Here is a 16450-nt window from a genome sequence, read left to right as displayed (position 1 = left end):
AAAGTCCACTTCCGTTTCAAAATACAAATCGTAGAACATTTTAATGTTGATCAAGCAATAAAAAGCATTAAGCACAGAGATGAGAAAAATAATTCAATAAACTCATTCATATAACTAGAAATCAAATCAGAAAAATAAGGGTTTCATCTGGTTACACTCATCCCTAACAAATAGGGTTTAGTTACTCATGACAGAGATACAAAAGATAAGGATTAAAGAAGAATTACAAGAATGATTCATGGATGATTCTTGATAAAACTGCTTCAATGGCGTTAGAAACGGCTGTCTTTGAGTTTCTATGCTAGGGCACAAGTCTCCCAAGTTCCCAAGAGTCAAAAAGATCCATAAATAGTAAAAATTTGCGTTTTTATGATTGTTGATGCGCGTCACGCGCCCAGGCACCCCAGGCGCGCGTTGACAGAACTGAAACACGACAAATGCGCTCCAGGCGCGCAGGGCGCGCTCCAGGCGCGCAGGGCGCGCTCCAGGCGCACAACATCTTATGTCTGATGTATTTTGTATTTTTCTCATCTTTTGCGTCTGAATATGGTCCCGATGTCTACATGAAAGTTGTAGATATGGATCGTAGCTTTCATTATCACTTGGAGTGACACTAATTGGACATCTAGAACTCCCGATATGGCTGAAATACTCCACATATATCATGTTGAATTTTCACCAAAATTCGGCACTGCACTAAAACAAAATGCAATGTAAAATTACGACAAATTCCTACTTAATCAACGAAATAAAAACAAAAAACATTTTATTAACTCAAAGAACAAAAATCAACAAAATGTATCAAATAAATCCTTAATTTAACTGATGATTGAGGATAAATAAGACTAAAACAGTGGGAAAATATGCATATGATGAAGAGTCATCACAACCCCAAACTTAATCTATTGCTTGTCCCCAAGCAACAATTAATTTCATATTTGGTCCTGTTAAATGCACACTTAAATTCAATTTCTCAAATTACATCAAACTCAAATTTCAAAGTTCTTCCTACTGCAAAACATTCATCATGCTCTATGGTTGTTTTCAAAAATACAAACAACAACATTTGTACACCTTGGCATTCATTCATCAAATTCAACTCTCTCTTCACACAATCTCACCAAAATTTCTCTCAAGTGTTTAGAAAGGTTTATGAATTTTTCACTCAAATTCTAGAACATGCATCACGCTACTATAGGCTTGAAAAAATTCTAGTTAGCAATCACAATGCAGTAAACACATACATTTTTGGAGGACTTTCGGGTTGTAATGGTCTTAGGTAAGGGTAGGATATTTTAGGATAGTAGGCTTTACCACTTGGAGTTAGGCATACATTTCCAGATTATTCTACCATTTTTTTTTCTTCACCTTTTCATTTTGGAGATTCTCAGACATTGACAGAAGAACCAAGAAGATATATTTTGTTTTTGTTTTTGTTTTTCTTTTTTCTTCTTTCATTTTAATTTTCTTCTTTTTACTTTTTTTTTATTTTCTTTTTCTGAGAATCACCACCCCAAACTTAGAAAGTTGTTATCCCATGAGCAACCCCAAACTTAGAATTTTATGAAGACAACAATCTTTTTCTACCTAACTCCAAGTAAGGTGATTTAATTAAAGTCAGGTGTTTTGCTTGTAATGTGGCTAGTAACCGAAATAAAAGGGTAAGGCTCAAAGGGGCTAGCAAAGGGTAAAATTTTCATAGGGTAGTTAGAAAGGCTCAAACGACCAATAAAATTGCCTCAATGTATGCATAAAATACAAGTGATGTAAGTCAGAATTAGTGCAAGTTCTAGAGGGATAACACATGTCAGGATAATCACACAACAAAGAATTTAAGTGTTTAGGCTCAAAAGCTCACAGCTAGGATAATAAGAGAGAGTATGAACAATCAAAATAAAGCCAACATGCTTCTGAAAAGTTAAATTGTATTTTTGAAAAATTGATGGCATATTAGCCTTCTACAACCATTTAGTAATCAAGAACGCATGCATTAGGAAGGCTTGTCGACTTGAGCAATAACATAATCTAAGAAATGAAATTTAAGTTGCGAAATCACAAATATAAATTTTAAGATTAAGTGCAAGTCAGTACGACTGTTTCATCATAATACACATTTAGTGAAAGGGAAAAAAAAACACGATGAAAAGAAAGTCAACATTCACTGACATTAAACAAAGAAAACGAGAAAACGGAAAGCAATAGGACAAACAACAAAAAGAAAAAAAAAGGGAAAGAAAACTTCTCTCAGTTTAGTAGTTCGAAGATTCTCGTTTAGATCATCCGCTCCTGTTCTGCTATGGTCGCCAGCATACTGGAAAAAGCGCTTCATGCGCGCTTGGGCGCGCGTTCTGTCATTTGGAGTTGTACAATCGCTTCTCAACGCATCTTTTTGATTCCTTGCTCATACCAAACATCAAAACTAAGAGAACTAGCAATTAGAGACTAAAATTGGAACTAAATGGAGTAAAATAAATCTGAACTGCAATAAATAAATACGGTGCAAAGGATATAAAATTGGGTTGCCTTCCAATAAGCGCTCGTTTAGTGTCTTGAGCTTGACATTTCACTACTGTCAACGTGGCATATATGACAGGAAGAACACATCATCATTCTTCTTCTTTTTGTTTGGTAGAAATTCCATGAACTTGAGAAATAAAAGATGTTGCTTCCATGTCCTTCTAAAGTGTACATTGATGAACAAGGCATAGATTGAATCTCGAACTTTATCAATCTCTTCTTTTTTCTTTTCCTCGTTCGTCTTTTCCTCTTGCTTATCTTCTTCTACCACAACAATGAAATTATCTTCAATCTTCAACTTCTCCTCCATCTTCTCAAACTTAACCACTTGTTCAAATAACCTCTCACATTGAGTTTCAAATCTTTCAATTGAAACCATGTTATTCTTAATGAATTCAACCAAAACGTCCGTAACATGGAAGTCTTTGTCATCTGATTCTTTGGATAGAATTTTTGGAGGTAGAATTTGTTCCCAATAGATCTTTTTAATGTAACGCTCGTCGTTTTCTGTGACTTTCCAAAAAAAATAAATTTCAATTCAGTAAATAAATTAAATTCAATAGTGACATGGCAATCCCCGACAACTGCGCCAAAAACTTGATTGCGTTTCAGCAAGTGTACTGAATCGTTGCAAGTAATAATAAAACGGTAGTACCGAGTGTCGAACTCAAGGATTGCGTTTTACTATTGAATTATATTTGATTACTAGAATTGAACAAAAAGGTTCCCAAGTTGATTGAAATAATGTTTGAAATTAACAACAATAATAAAATTGATCTTTTATAATGAGAAAAATGTCAGGGATGAGTTTCACTTCGAATCCAACCTTGGTGTCTAATTTGATCCTAGTTACTGAATTCCTTTATTGAATTATTACCGAATTCTCTTTATTATTCTTGCCCTAATGTCTTAGTGACAGAACCTTTAATTCCAAAGTAACCCCTAATTCCTTAGTGGATTTAAGATTAGAATTAAGCATTACCGTATAGAAATTCTCTTGTAAATTATTGCTTTGCAACTAATTTAATTGGTTTCATGACCTGCACCTATGTCTAGACTACAAATTCATGAATTTCTCATCTCAAGCATTTGTAAAGTCCACTTCCGTTTCAAAATACAAATCGTAGAACATTTTAATGTTGATCAAGCAATAAAAAGCATTAAGCACAGAGATGAGAAAAATAATTCAATAAACTCATTCATATAACTAGAAATCAAATCAGAAAAATAAGGGTTTCATCTGGTTACACTCATCCCTAACAAATAGGGTTTAGTTACTCATGACAGAGATACAAAAGATAAGGATTAAAGAAGAATTACAAGAATGATTCATGGATGATTCTTGATAAAACTGCTTCAATGGCGTTAGAAACGGCCGTCTTTGAGTTTCTATGCTAGGGCACAAGTCTCCCAAGTTCCCAAGAGTTAAAAAGATCCCTAAAACAGTAAAAATCTGCGTTTTTATGGTTGCTGGTGCGCGTCGCGCGCCCTAGGCGCGCAGGGTGCGCTCCAGGCGCACGTTGACAGAACTGAAACACGAGAAATGCGCTCCAGGCGCACAACATCTGTTGTCTGATGTAGTTTACATTTTTCTCATCTTTTGCGTCTGAATTTGGTCCCGGTGTCTTCATGAAAGTTGTAGATATGGATCGTAGCTTTCATTAGCACTTGTCACTTCTCACGGAGACAATTTTTGATCCTTTTTCATTTTAAATCTTTTTGCAAAAATGGTGGAATGCCTCAAAGGCTTCATCTTTGTGTTTTAAAAATAGAACCCAAGTAAAACGAGAAAAATCATCAACAATTACAAAGCCATATCTTTTTCCACTAAGACTTGGAGTTTTGATAGGACCAAAAAGATCAATGTGAATGAGTTCAAGAGGATGATTTGTTGAAACAAAGTTTTTAGAGTGAAAACTACTTTTAACTTGTTTTCCTTTCACACAAGCTTCACAAAGTTTGTCTTTTTCAAAATTAATTTTTGGAAGTCCTTTTATTAATTCTAAATTTGCTAATTTAGAAATAATGTTTAATCTTGTGTGACCAGCTCGTTTATGCCAAATCCATTTATCTTTTTCAATGGAAACAAAACAAGATTCAGTAGGTAAATCATCAAGATAAAATTCATATAAATTCTTTTTTCTAAACCCGGAAAAGAAAACTCTACCCGAGGATGAGTGCTTAACCTCACATAGAGTAGACTTGAAAATAACTTCAAAACCTATATCACATAATTGACTAATGCTTAGTAAGTTATGTTTTAAGCCATCCACATACTGAACATTTTCAATTTTTGCAGATATTTTCTTACCCATAATATCTGTTCCTTTTATTTGAGCTTTATCATTATTACCAAATGTGACTGATCCTCCATCCTTTATCTCCAATGACATGAAGCATTGCTTATCCTCTTTCATATGCCTTGAGCAACCATTGTCCAAGTACCAAGGCTTTCTTTGTTGATTAGAGGAAGAACATGTATTAGAGTTTAAAAGTGACTTAGGTACCCATATAGCATTGGGTCCTTATTGGTTAGTTTTTCCTCTTGTGAGGACTTTCCTTTTGTGATAACAAATAGAATCATGGTGCCCATGTTTACCATAGAATGAGCATGCTGCCTTTTCATTGTTAGCTTTCTTCTTAGCATGACAAATTTTGGAAGTATGCCCAATTTTTTTGCAAAAGGTGCATTTTGACATATCCTTTTGTTTTTTAGGCAAGAACAAATTTTCATACAATTTCTGTTTTTGAGAACTTTTAAAACCAATACCAGCCTTGTCAAATATTCCAGATTGAGACCCCATTATCTTTTGAAATGTTTATGTAGATTTGGCAAAGTTGGAAATATCATCTTTTAGTTCCCTAACCTCAGTTTTCAAAATTTCCTTTTATGTATCCTCGTCAGGAGGATGAGTTTCGACTATCCTCTTGTTAAGAATTTTTTGTTTCTCAAAATTTTGAAAGTGAGATTGCTGTAAATCTTGAATGATTTTAACATATTCATCATTCTTTTTCCGAAGCTCCTCATTTTGTTTCTTTATCTCAACAAGTTGGTTTTTTTGAAATATGCATATTTGAGATAAAGTGTTTGAGTCATTTTGGAGGCTATCAAATTCAATTTCTAATTTTTCACAATTAGGACATAAATTATAAATACTTACCTTTTCAATTTCTGATTTTTCCATGAGATAGAGGTTGGCCTCTTCTTCCTTTTCTTGCTCCGAGGATGACTCGTCACTATCATCCCAAGTAATCATCATGGATTTGTTTTTGTATGGAAATTTTCTAGAGTTCCTTTTGTTGAGAGGACACTCAATTTTATAGTGTCCCATCTTGTTGCATCCATAACAAGTTATTTGACTTTTGTCAATTTTTTCTTTTTGAGGAGGTCCTCTATTATGTCCTCTTTTGTTTATCATCCTCTGAATTTTTCTGGAAATCAGAGCGAGTTCATCCTCATCCTCAGACAGAGGATACTATGCGTTTTCCTTTGTTATGACATCTTCATTCTTCTTGGAGGATGAGCTTTCTGCTTGGCTGGTTTTTAGAGCAATCATTCTTCCCTTTTTGTTTGGTTTATCAGCCAACAACAATGGTTCATGAGCTCTTAGAGTTCCAATCAAATCTTCTAATTTCATGTTGGTCAAATCTCTTGCTTCTGTAATGGCAGTTACCATTGGCCTCCATTCTTTTGGTAAACTTCTTAGGATCTTTCTTATCCTTTCTTGAACGGAGTATACTTTTCCAAGAGATCTCAAGTTATTCAATATGATGGTTAACCTTGAGAACATTTCATCAATAGTTTCATCCTCCTTCATTTCGAATAGTTCGAAATCCCTTACTCCCATATCTATCCTTGCTTCTTTTACATGAATTGTCAACCTTCAGAACATTTCATCAATAGTTTCCTCCTCCTTCATTTCGAATAGTTCGAAATCTCTTACTCCCATGTCTATCCTTGCTTCTTTTACATGGCTTGATCCTTCATGATGGACCCTTAGAGTATCCCAGAGCTCCTTAGCATTTTTGCACTCTTCAACTCTATCATATTCTTCCCTACTCAAAGCACACGTTAGAAATAAATGAGCTTTAGAATTTAGGAGTACCTTTGCATTTTCATCCACCGTCCATTGTGCTTGAGGTTTCTCATCGGAGGTTGCATCTGCGTTGTTGGTTCTGATGATGTGATTTTCAAGGATTTTGTTTTTGTCTGCGTTGTTGAATAAGGATTTTGCTGTTTAAAAATAATTTTTAAGAGATTTTAAAACTATCCTCTCGCTGAGGATGGTAAGTCCTAAGATGGATTTTTTCAACCCTTTAGTTTTAACTTGAGTGAAAGAGTAAGAGAAGAATATAAGAGAGACACACACAATTTTATACTGGTTCACCCAAAGATGGCTACGTCCAGTCCTCACACCCTTGTGAGATTTCACTAACTTTCAAACTGATCAACCTCACGCTGAGGATGATTACAAACTGTTTATTCTTTAGCTTCACCAAGCTTACAATCAATTTTCAAATATTTTCAAGTGTCACTCACAAGGAAATTACAAAGTAGTATGAGAGTGATTGATACTTAATACTTTCTCAAAGGATATACAAAGATATAGTGTAAGATCAAAGAAAGTATGAAATGAGGATGTAAATTGCTCTTGATAGCTTTAAGATGCTTGATCTTTTTGTGCAATTGTGTTGTGTGTCTTATGATGAAGAGCTTGCTCCATTTTATAGAGGTCCAAGCTCTTTGATGACCGTTGGAACTCATTACAAAAGATCCAAGGTTTTTCATCATAATTACATAACTGCCATTCAGCTTTTTAGGCCAGGCAGAAGCCATCCTCGCGCATGCACAGCTTCCTTGTAACTTGATCTTGAGATGTCTTTGTCTATTCTCTTTTATCAAGAGTGCAAAGCTGTTTCTTTGACCATGTGAGCTGCAACCTTTTCAAAAACTTTAAGGACTAGGTTTCTTTCAACTTTTGAGGTGATGTTGACAAGAGAGAGAAAGCCACCCTATTACGTAGGACTGTCTTACTCAGTCCGAGGATCAGATCTGGCAGCAACATGTGATTTTCTATTCTTGGCTTGTTTCTTGCTGTCTTTCTTTAACTTGACTTCTTCATGAATTAATTCGTGCAAGCCCAATAAATAATCTGATTTTAGCCTTTGCACATGCTTGATGAGTTGCTTTCAATTTTGATGGACCATCCTCAGCCTATTTTGTCATCCTCTTAGGCTTAGATCTAGTTGTTCTTGTCCTTTTCCTTTTGGCCTTCTAACTTCTTTATTTCAAATACTTTTAATTATTCATTCTTTGACTTTGTTGTACATTTCTTTAATGAATAAAAGCATTTGTTCTGGTGAGGTCACAAACTGGCCAGATCTGGAGATTTTTCAATTTGCAGGCCATCCTCACTGTTTTCATCTTGATCATTTTCTATCCTCGCGTTGTTTTCCATCCTCAGGCTTGAATCATATTTTCCTTCTTTTTGCCTTAATGATTAATAACCTATTTTCTTATATGAATACACTCAAGAGCACATGTTAGTCATTAACCCCAATCATAATCTCTTAAGTAATTTTGTTATCATTAAAATCATGTGAGATATTGTCTCAACAGTTTCGAAGTGTGTTTTTCCATAAATCATCAAAATCTTCGAAAGTTTGGATGAATTTGAAACTTTTGAAACGTAATGTTCAAAACTTTCAAATTTTCGAAACTCATAACTTTCGAAACTTTCAAATGTTCGAAGTAGTTCAATTTAAAAAATTTCAAATAATTCACAACTTTCGAAAGTTTCTGTTTATTTCAAAAAAAACTTATTGTCTGTTATAATTAAAATTTTTATTTTGAAAAATAAATTTATAATATTATTATTAATTAAATTTATTACTATTTTGAAATTAGGTATTAGTAGAGTTGAGGTTCTTGCTTCAAAATTATTTGCGTTTCAAAGGTTCAAATGTTTGGCAATTTGTAATTCAGACAATTCAAAATTTCGAAGAAATTGGGTGAAGAAAAGGAAAGGAAATTTTTTTGAAGGGTTTTTATAGATAACAATAGGGGCAATATGGTATTTTCCATGAGGTTGGAGGGGTGAGAGGTACATGTAGGAGATGCACGGTACAAAACTCTTTCATCTATTTAAGTCGACTAAACAAAAATGTTGTGCTGTGTGCTTTTACCTAGACGTGAAAGTCGATTTGGCGAGTTAATTAATTTTTGTAAGATTTGAGTTTGGTATGTTAAAAAATTCAAAACTTAAATCTAGCTTGTGGTTTCTTTTAGGTTTGAATATGTCATTTATGAAAGTTTAGTATGATTAGTTAACCTATTTAATAGTCTATTTTATATTAACATTAAATAAATAAATAATGATACATTTCTTTGAATAGATTCATGAAATAATAAGTCAATTAAATTAATTAATCTTTTAAAATATATCTAATTTAATATTTTAAAGAATTTAATTTTGTAATATATTTAAAAATGTCAGAAATTACTAAAAGATTAACAAATTTATAATTTAACAAAAAATTCAATTCAATCTAATATAATAATAATAATAATAATAATAATAATAATAATAATAATAATAATAATAATAACTTTAAGTTTTAATTAACACAACTTACAAATATGGATCTCGTTAAATTGGACATCATATATTCCTTCAAATGTAATAATAAGAATAACTTCAAAAATACATAACAAAAAAACAATAAGAATAACTTCAGATATTCCTAATAACATCAAATATTCCTTCACAATTATTCTCCTTGTAAGGGAAGGAGGGTGTAAAAATGAATTCTCACGATATTTTGTATTCTTTTTTTAAATCTTATAATTATCTCTCTCTTCTTTATTTATTTATTTATCACAAACATTAAAATTGTTTCTCCAAAATTTTGAAAACTTCAAGGGACAAAAATAATATTCCCATAATTATATTACTAGTAAAGTTATATTTTCTATACACCTTTTTCATATTAGGGTGTGTGAATTTTGTTGCTATACATTTTATAAAAAAATTATTTTTAGTTGTTTTGACTTTATATTCACATAAAAGGACTCTTAAAAATTAGATAAATAAGATACAAAAATATTAAATTGTTTTTCTAAAACAAAAATTAGAATATGACATGATTATTCTAACATCTCAATTAGATTAACATCCGAATACCAGCATTTATAAAAATAAAAAAAAATAAAAAATATTAAATCCAAGATGCTCAATATTATAAATTTCTTGAATGCCATATTTCTATGGCTAAGGTTTAGCAGCTTCAAGTAAAAGTCATAGCTGTTTTTATACCTCAAAAGTAAAAAACAATAGAAGCACAGTAGCATAATCATTTACACATTGCCTTGAATGCCATCATATTAATTGGCTTTTTCCCTTTTTATGTAGCAAGCTAAATATTGAGTTTAGCTCTCAATTAAAGCATCCATCCAGGAACAAAGCCATTCACTTGTTGTTGTGCTTGACTTGTTGAAGCTATCTGATCTGAAGTTACATTGTTGTACCTATAATCAGGACTGAATTAAAGGGACACAAGTTAAAAACATACATAAAAGAGTATCTAAAAATAGTGTATTTTGAAGAAAGAAAAATAAATTTGAATTTGTAATAAATTACCCAATCTGTAATGTGGGATTGCATTCCAGCTGCTGGAAGAAGCTCTGAGAATGAGCATTTTGTGGACCACCATATTGCATGCTTTGATCACCAGCTTCCCATGATTGCCTGTAGTGATTTCTTGAATTGATTTCATCCAACTGAAACAAAATTATAGTAATGTTTCAATCAAACAATATGTTTTTTATTGTTTCAATGAACTTAACCTGTGTTTAGTAAAATTAATTTTAGTTAATGATGAATTGAATGTAAAACTATTTATGTTTGGATATATTTAGATAAACATGAGTTGAATAATAAATTTTATTGTAAAAAATTATAAATCGCGTTTAGACATAATGTTTTTTTAATTACCTTGATTGACAAGGATCTGTTTGCTTCTACCAACATATGTTCCTGTAACAAAACAATAGCTTGAAATTGTTAGGCACTCACAAATTTGCTTTATTAATTTCTTTAGGTATATCAAACAAACCAATATATTTACCTTATTTTGAAGATCAGCTAATTGGTCCAACATGAATTGTGTCTGCAAGATTATGTTTGATCATAAAGTTCAAGGTAACCAACAAAAGTTACAATACAATAATATTCAAGACTAAATTCAACCTATTCAATTTTCTCTTAAGGTCAATTGTATGACTTCAAACCCTTATTTAAGCAAAACATTTTCAGTAGATTGAAATTTCTATGTAAATGATGCATTGGTCACAATACTGGCAAAGCAATATTACATTATTACATAAGAAATACTAAATGAAAAAAATAAATAAAATGAAATCAATTACATTAAGCTGCTGCAATCTGCAACAACTAATTAAGAATCATGGTTTGAAATTGTATATCGCAATATATCAATTTTAGATGTCTATGCAACAATATAATAAAAATTGTGGCTGCATCGATCATATTTATTAGTATTGTACTATAATATCAAAGTTTGCACCATAATTTCAACCGCAATATGAATATATGTTTTTTTTTAAGTTATATCATTTCATTAATAATAACATGTTAAATACTATTAGGAATATTAAAAAAATATAGAAGCTGAGATAAATAATTAAACATAAATACATTGTTAATTACCTTTGTGGATCTAACTTGCTTCAGAGATGAATCTAATTGCCTTTCAAGCTGCTCAAGATCTTTAGAATTCAGTGGGCCCAAGTCTTCCCCTAAAAGATTTCTGGGACACATAATTTCAATGGTTAAAATTTGAAATGTTGGTATAGTTGGCAAATTGAAAAGCTAGGAGCAGAGAGAAAAGCTTGAAAGGAAAAACTTCAAGATTAATGAGGTGAAAAGAGATATGTTATATTTTAGAATGTTATGATGTGGTTTGATACATGTAATCAATCCTACAGTGGTATAAACTTGCAATGAAGTATGGACATCACTAAAATTAGACTTGTTGTGATGTTTGACATGCATTAGTATTCGACACGTTCTATGATAATCGTTTAACACCTCAAACAGACAAATGTACACACAAAAAAAATATTTTTCTCTTTACTTCGATACACCTTAAACATCTCTAATTAAACATATCAATGACACATTTACGAGGTTAACAATATTTCAATAGAGAGGTTAAAAACATTAAATTTGAACAAATTTTTTAAGCTTTTCAGTAGTAAAAAGATGAATAAAAATTAAAAACTAGTGAATTTAGCTATATATATTTTTTCAATATATATATATATATGTTTTTTCAATAATATTTATATTTAATTTATTTATAATAAATAATTATATGTCGTGTTTAATAAATACTCTAATGTTAAACTCACCTCTGGGTCTTTTGAAGATTTTCAAATCTTTGTTTCAGCTTCAAGTATTCACGGTAGCTGCTCTGCTTCAACAAAAAGAAAATGAAAATTATTAAAAGATTTACAATATGTAATAAATGTCATATACATTCTTTTATAAAAAAAAGCTACAAGGCTTATAAATTCCCCTAACAAATTGTAGTACATTTTTATTGTTTTGCCTTTTATTCTTCTCATTTCATCTTTGTTATAATGTGTTGAAGTATATCTTAATATATATTATATTTTTTTGCTTTAAATAAAAAAAATATAGCTACCTCAAGTTCCTTGGCAGGTTTGCTAACTTCCACAGCACCATAACTACATTTCTGGTACCTATCAAGAGTTTTGAGCATGCTGTTTTCAAGAGCCAGAAAAAAACAAAGAACCAATCAAATTGATGATGCAATATGTATAGTGATATAATTAGAGATGAATTTTATATATTTCTAACTTTTACTTAATGTTTTTCAGTTAAATAAATTTTCTTGTATAAAAAGCATTCAATAAAGTTTAAAAACATAAGTAACCACTTTAGTTTATGATAGGTTGTATCTATAAAAATTTCAACCAATAAATAAATTGATTTAATTTTATATATCTCTCTTTAGAGTAACTCGCCCAAAGAATTTTTTAAAGAAAACATGAGGAAAGTTAATGAATTTCTTCAAGTTTAGAATCTTGGGACCTATTTGAAATGATTGATTTTTATTTTTATTTTCTATTTTAATAGTAATTAAAACAATATCACAATATTTTTCTTAAATTTATAAAAAAAATTAAATAACAAACCAGTTTCCATCAGTTCATGAGTAAATCTTACAAAACTTAGATGATACCTTAATTTCTAAATTTCATTTAAAATTAAAAATGGGAACTGAAAATATATATCCTACCTGTTTCATTCCTTATATTTTTTTTATAAATACTCACATTTTATTTTTAATTTTATTTCAATCCGAAATTGATGAAAATAACATTTTTAATGTGTTTTTCCATGAATTAATGTAAAAACAAGGTGACATTACTATGATTGTTAATAGAAGCAAAACAAAATCACAAAGGAAAACAAAAAGAAAAATAAAAAAATTTAAGTGCATTTCTTATATATGATTTTAATTTAAAATTCATCTTTTATAATTATAACAACTTTGAGAAAATTATAATCGATTAAGTTAATAAACTTACGAAAATAATATAACTAAATGAACCTAAGTTTTGTTCAAGAAAAAAACATTTGTTTTCCCCTAATTGGTTAATCTTTATAATCAAAATAAATTTAATGTTTTATAAGCGTTAAAATGACATCACAGTCAAAATAAATTTGTACATACACTGTTACATTAGATATACCAATCCTCATTCTATCTATTATCTAATAGCTCCTTTTTCTTTTGCCAAATGTTCACAAGAATAAAAGACACAACTTATTCATAATAAAAAAGTTTATTTATTTTTTTTAAAATAAAAGTTTTTATTTATTATTAGTGAAAAAAAATACATCACTATGCTTCAGAGGAATATTTGGTTAATAGCTAGAAGTAGTTAGGTATTATCCAGAAAGATATCACCACACTTTGAAGGTGTCAGCAAGAATCACCTAACCATGCTTCCAAACAAAGCATGGGAATAAAAATCCTAAATTAATTTTACAACAAAACTGCAAAAATCTTCATCTAATTTTTTTTATATAAGCTGATCTTAAATTTGTTAGCAAAATCAAGTTTTCAAAAAAAAAGAAAAAAAGAATAGTTAAAACCTAAAATCAAACAACCACAAAAAATTGGTGAGATAAAAAACGAAGGGCATAAAAAATAATCTAAACAAAAGTAACCGTACAAAGGACATAAATATTTTAGATATTCACCAGATCATGTACAATCTTACTAGATCTGATAAATCTGTTATCATTTTTAACATTTCACACATAATATCAAATCAAAACTCAACTTTGATTGCTGAAACTCAAAGTAATAAAACAAACATATAAATAATCTTAATACAAGAAAATAAACACAAAATTTCCATGGAGGAAAATCTATATAAAAAGTATATATTTTTATTAAATAATCTTAATATAAAGGAAACAACAACAAAATTATATGTTAAAAATATTTTTTCAAAATGATAAAAGTTAAATAAAATAAGAAGAATTAGCTAAGTTTGTCTATCTCTAAATACAATTTAAAAAATAATGAAGCAAGTAGATGTAGATCTCCTAAATTTTATTTAAAATATGCATAACCTTTAAACTTTTTTTTTAAATGATAAATAAAAAAAAGAATTGAAGAAGCTAAGTTTGTCTAGCTCAAAATAAAAAGAAAATAAAAATAATGAAACAAGTAGATGTAGATCTAATTGGTCATGTAATAGAAAAAAAATCATAGAGAGAGAGAGAGAGATGCATACTTAGAAGTGCTACAAAATTCATAAAGCTTTCCACGAGTAGAGAAGATGATAAGAGCAACTTCAGCATCACAAAGAACAGAAAGTTCATAAGCTTTCTTAAGAAGACCATTTCTTCTCTTTGCAAATGTAACTTGTCTGTTTATTTTGTTCTCTATCCTCTTCAATTCTACTCTTCCTCTTCCCATCCTTCTTATGTCTATTCACTCTTTTCCTCACACTAAATTTCCTCTACAAAATTAAATTTTTTCCTTTTTTTTTTCTTTCTTACTATTTTTGAACAATTTTTACCTCTTTCTTCACTTTTCTTTGTTTTTTCCTTTCTCTTTCCTTTCAATCTCCTCTTTAGTACCTTATGATGATCCTTCTTTTCTGGGTCAGTACCCTAATGCAACCATATTTGTGAAAACATTAGAAAGTTTAATACTTCAAGTTGAAACTTGAAGCCCTAGAAAGAGGAAACACAAAAATGAAAGAGAAAGAGATATATTATTATATAGAGACCAAAATATAAGTAAAGTATTTTTTGTTGTTGTAGTTGTACTCTTTAACTTTCCTTTTTATTTATCATCTAGATATTTTTGTAAATTTTTTTATTTTCAATCTCCACCAGAAAAAATGCAAGTGAAGATAGGTTAGGGTTTCTAGTTTCATGTAACTTTCTTTTTCCCATGCTTTTCTATGTTATGGTATTTATAGTAAAGAAAAGGGTTGCCCAGATGCATATTTAGCGCGTGTTTTACACTCAACGCGTGTTCCAACTTTGATTGCAATGTGAGTGGTGGACACTGGCGCGTGGTGACAGCTGTATAATGTGTAAGAGTTATAATAATTAATAAACAAAGAAATTTGTGTCATTTTCTACTGTTTTTCATAGAGGTAGAGCTAGTGTATCAGAACGTCGTCACATACCTTAAAATGGATTCCACACGTGTCAATTTATTACTGGCTTTTGTCACCTATAAACATGCAAATAATTAAATCTTTTTGTGAATTATATGAAGAAACGGTGAGAAAAGTGGAGTGAACCCAACTTACCTTTGCATACCATTCTATTCTAACAAACTTTTTTATTTTAGGTTTAATTGCAGTTTTGGTCCCCCTATTTTAGCTGAATCGCGAAAGTAGTCTCTCCATTTTGTTTCTCCGCAGTTTTGGTCCCTTAAACAGAATTTTAGTCCAAAACTTGATGAAATTTTATTTTTTAAAGCTGTACTACACCATTTATGGTCATATATTTCAGGGACAATTGTTGCAAATGAGATCTTAATGCATTGTGTGACTTAAATAAATGCAAAAAAAATGAAATTTCATTAAGTTTTGGACCAAAATTCTGCTTTGGGGACCAAAACTGGGGAGAAACAAAATAGGGAGACTACTTTCGCGATTCAGTTAAAATACGGGGACCAAAACTGCAATTAAGCCTTTATTTTATTTTTATTAAGATTTCTACTTGCTCCAAATATACTAGGGTTTTTTATATAAATATCCCATTTTTTTATTTTAAATACCAATCTGTCCTACTTCTAAAATAAAATACTAGAATGTCCTACTTTTTGGCACCAGTAGCAGGTCGCATCATAGGCCTGCGACTTCTTGAAAGGCCATTTTTTCTACTTCAGTATGTTTTTTTTTTTTGTTGAATATTGGGTATATTATTATATTTATTATATTTAATAATAATAATAGGTATATTAATAATGGGTATAATAATAAAAATAATAATAATAATAATTTTAATAATAATAATAAAAAAAAAATTCTATTAATAAAATAAAAATACTTTTATTATTTAATATATTCAATAATTTATTTTAATATTATATATTCTTTGATTGTTGAATTTTGTTATTTATTATTGGGTATATTATATTGGATATATTATATTTATTATTATTAAATATTTTAAAAATAATTATAACATTAAAAAATACAAAATATTGTTATAAATAATTAAAATAATTAATTTAATATTATTATATAACTTTTAATAATTATTATAATAAAAAACAATAATAATAATAAAAAGAAAATTCTATTAATAAAATAAAATAAAAATACATTAAATTAAAAGAA

The 16450-nt window shown here is 29.8% G+C and overlaps 1 protein-coding gene across 2 annotated transcripts; it reads right to left on the bottom strand.

The window, feature by feature from the left end:
- Positions 1 to 9735: 9735 nt before the first annotated feature.
- On the bottom strand, positions 9736 to 14905 carry LOC101513013 (agamous-like MADS-box protein MADS2). Of its 2 annotated transcripts, none has more exons than XM_004491846.4 (8): positions 14378 to 14905; positions 12247 to 12325; positions 11951 to 12015; positions 11247 to 11346; positions 10645 to 10686; positions 10512 to 10553; positions 10158 to 10297; positions 9736 to 10057 (listed from the first exon to the last, which is right to left on the bottom strand). In XM_004491846.4, exons 1-8 carry the CDS (start codon positions 14560 to 14562, stop codon positions 9958 to 9960), a joined length of 753 nt encoding a protein of 250 aa, XP_004491903.1. In that variant the 5' UTR covers positions 14563 to 14905; the 3' UTR covers positions 9736 to 9957. The 2 variants fall into 2 exon arrangements, with proteins under 2 accessions (XP_004491903.1, XP_004491904.1); XM_004491847.4 differs by having other exon boundaries at positions 11951 to 12012; positions 14378 to 14903.
- Between the last annotated feature and the right edge of the window lie 1545 nt (positions 14906 to 16450).

Source organism: Cicer arietinum, chromosome 3 (genome assembly GCF_000331145.2).
Source record: "Cicer arietinum cultivar CDC Frontier isolate Library 1 chromosome 3, Cicar.CDCFrontier_v2.0, whole genome shotgun sequence".
NCBI lineage: Eukaryota > Viridiplantae > Streptophyta > Magnoliopsida > Fabales > Fabaceae > Cicer > Cicer arietinum.
This window is presented reverse-complemented; position numbering and strand designations above follow the sequence as displayed.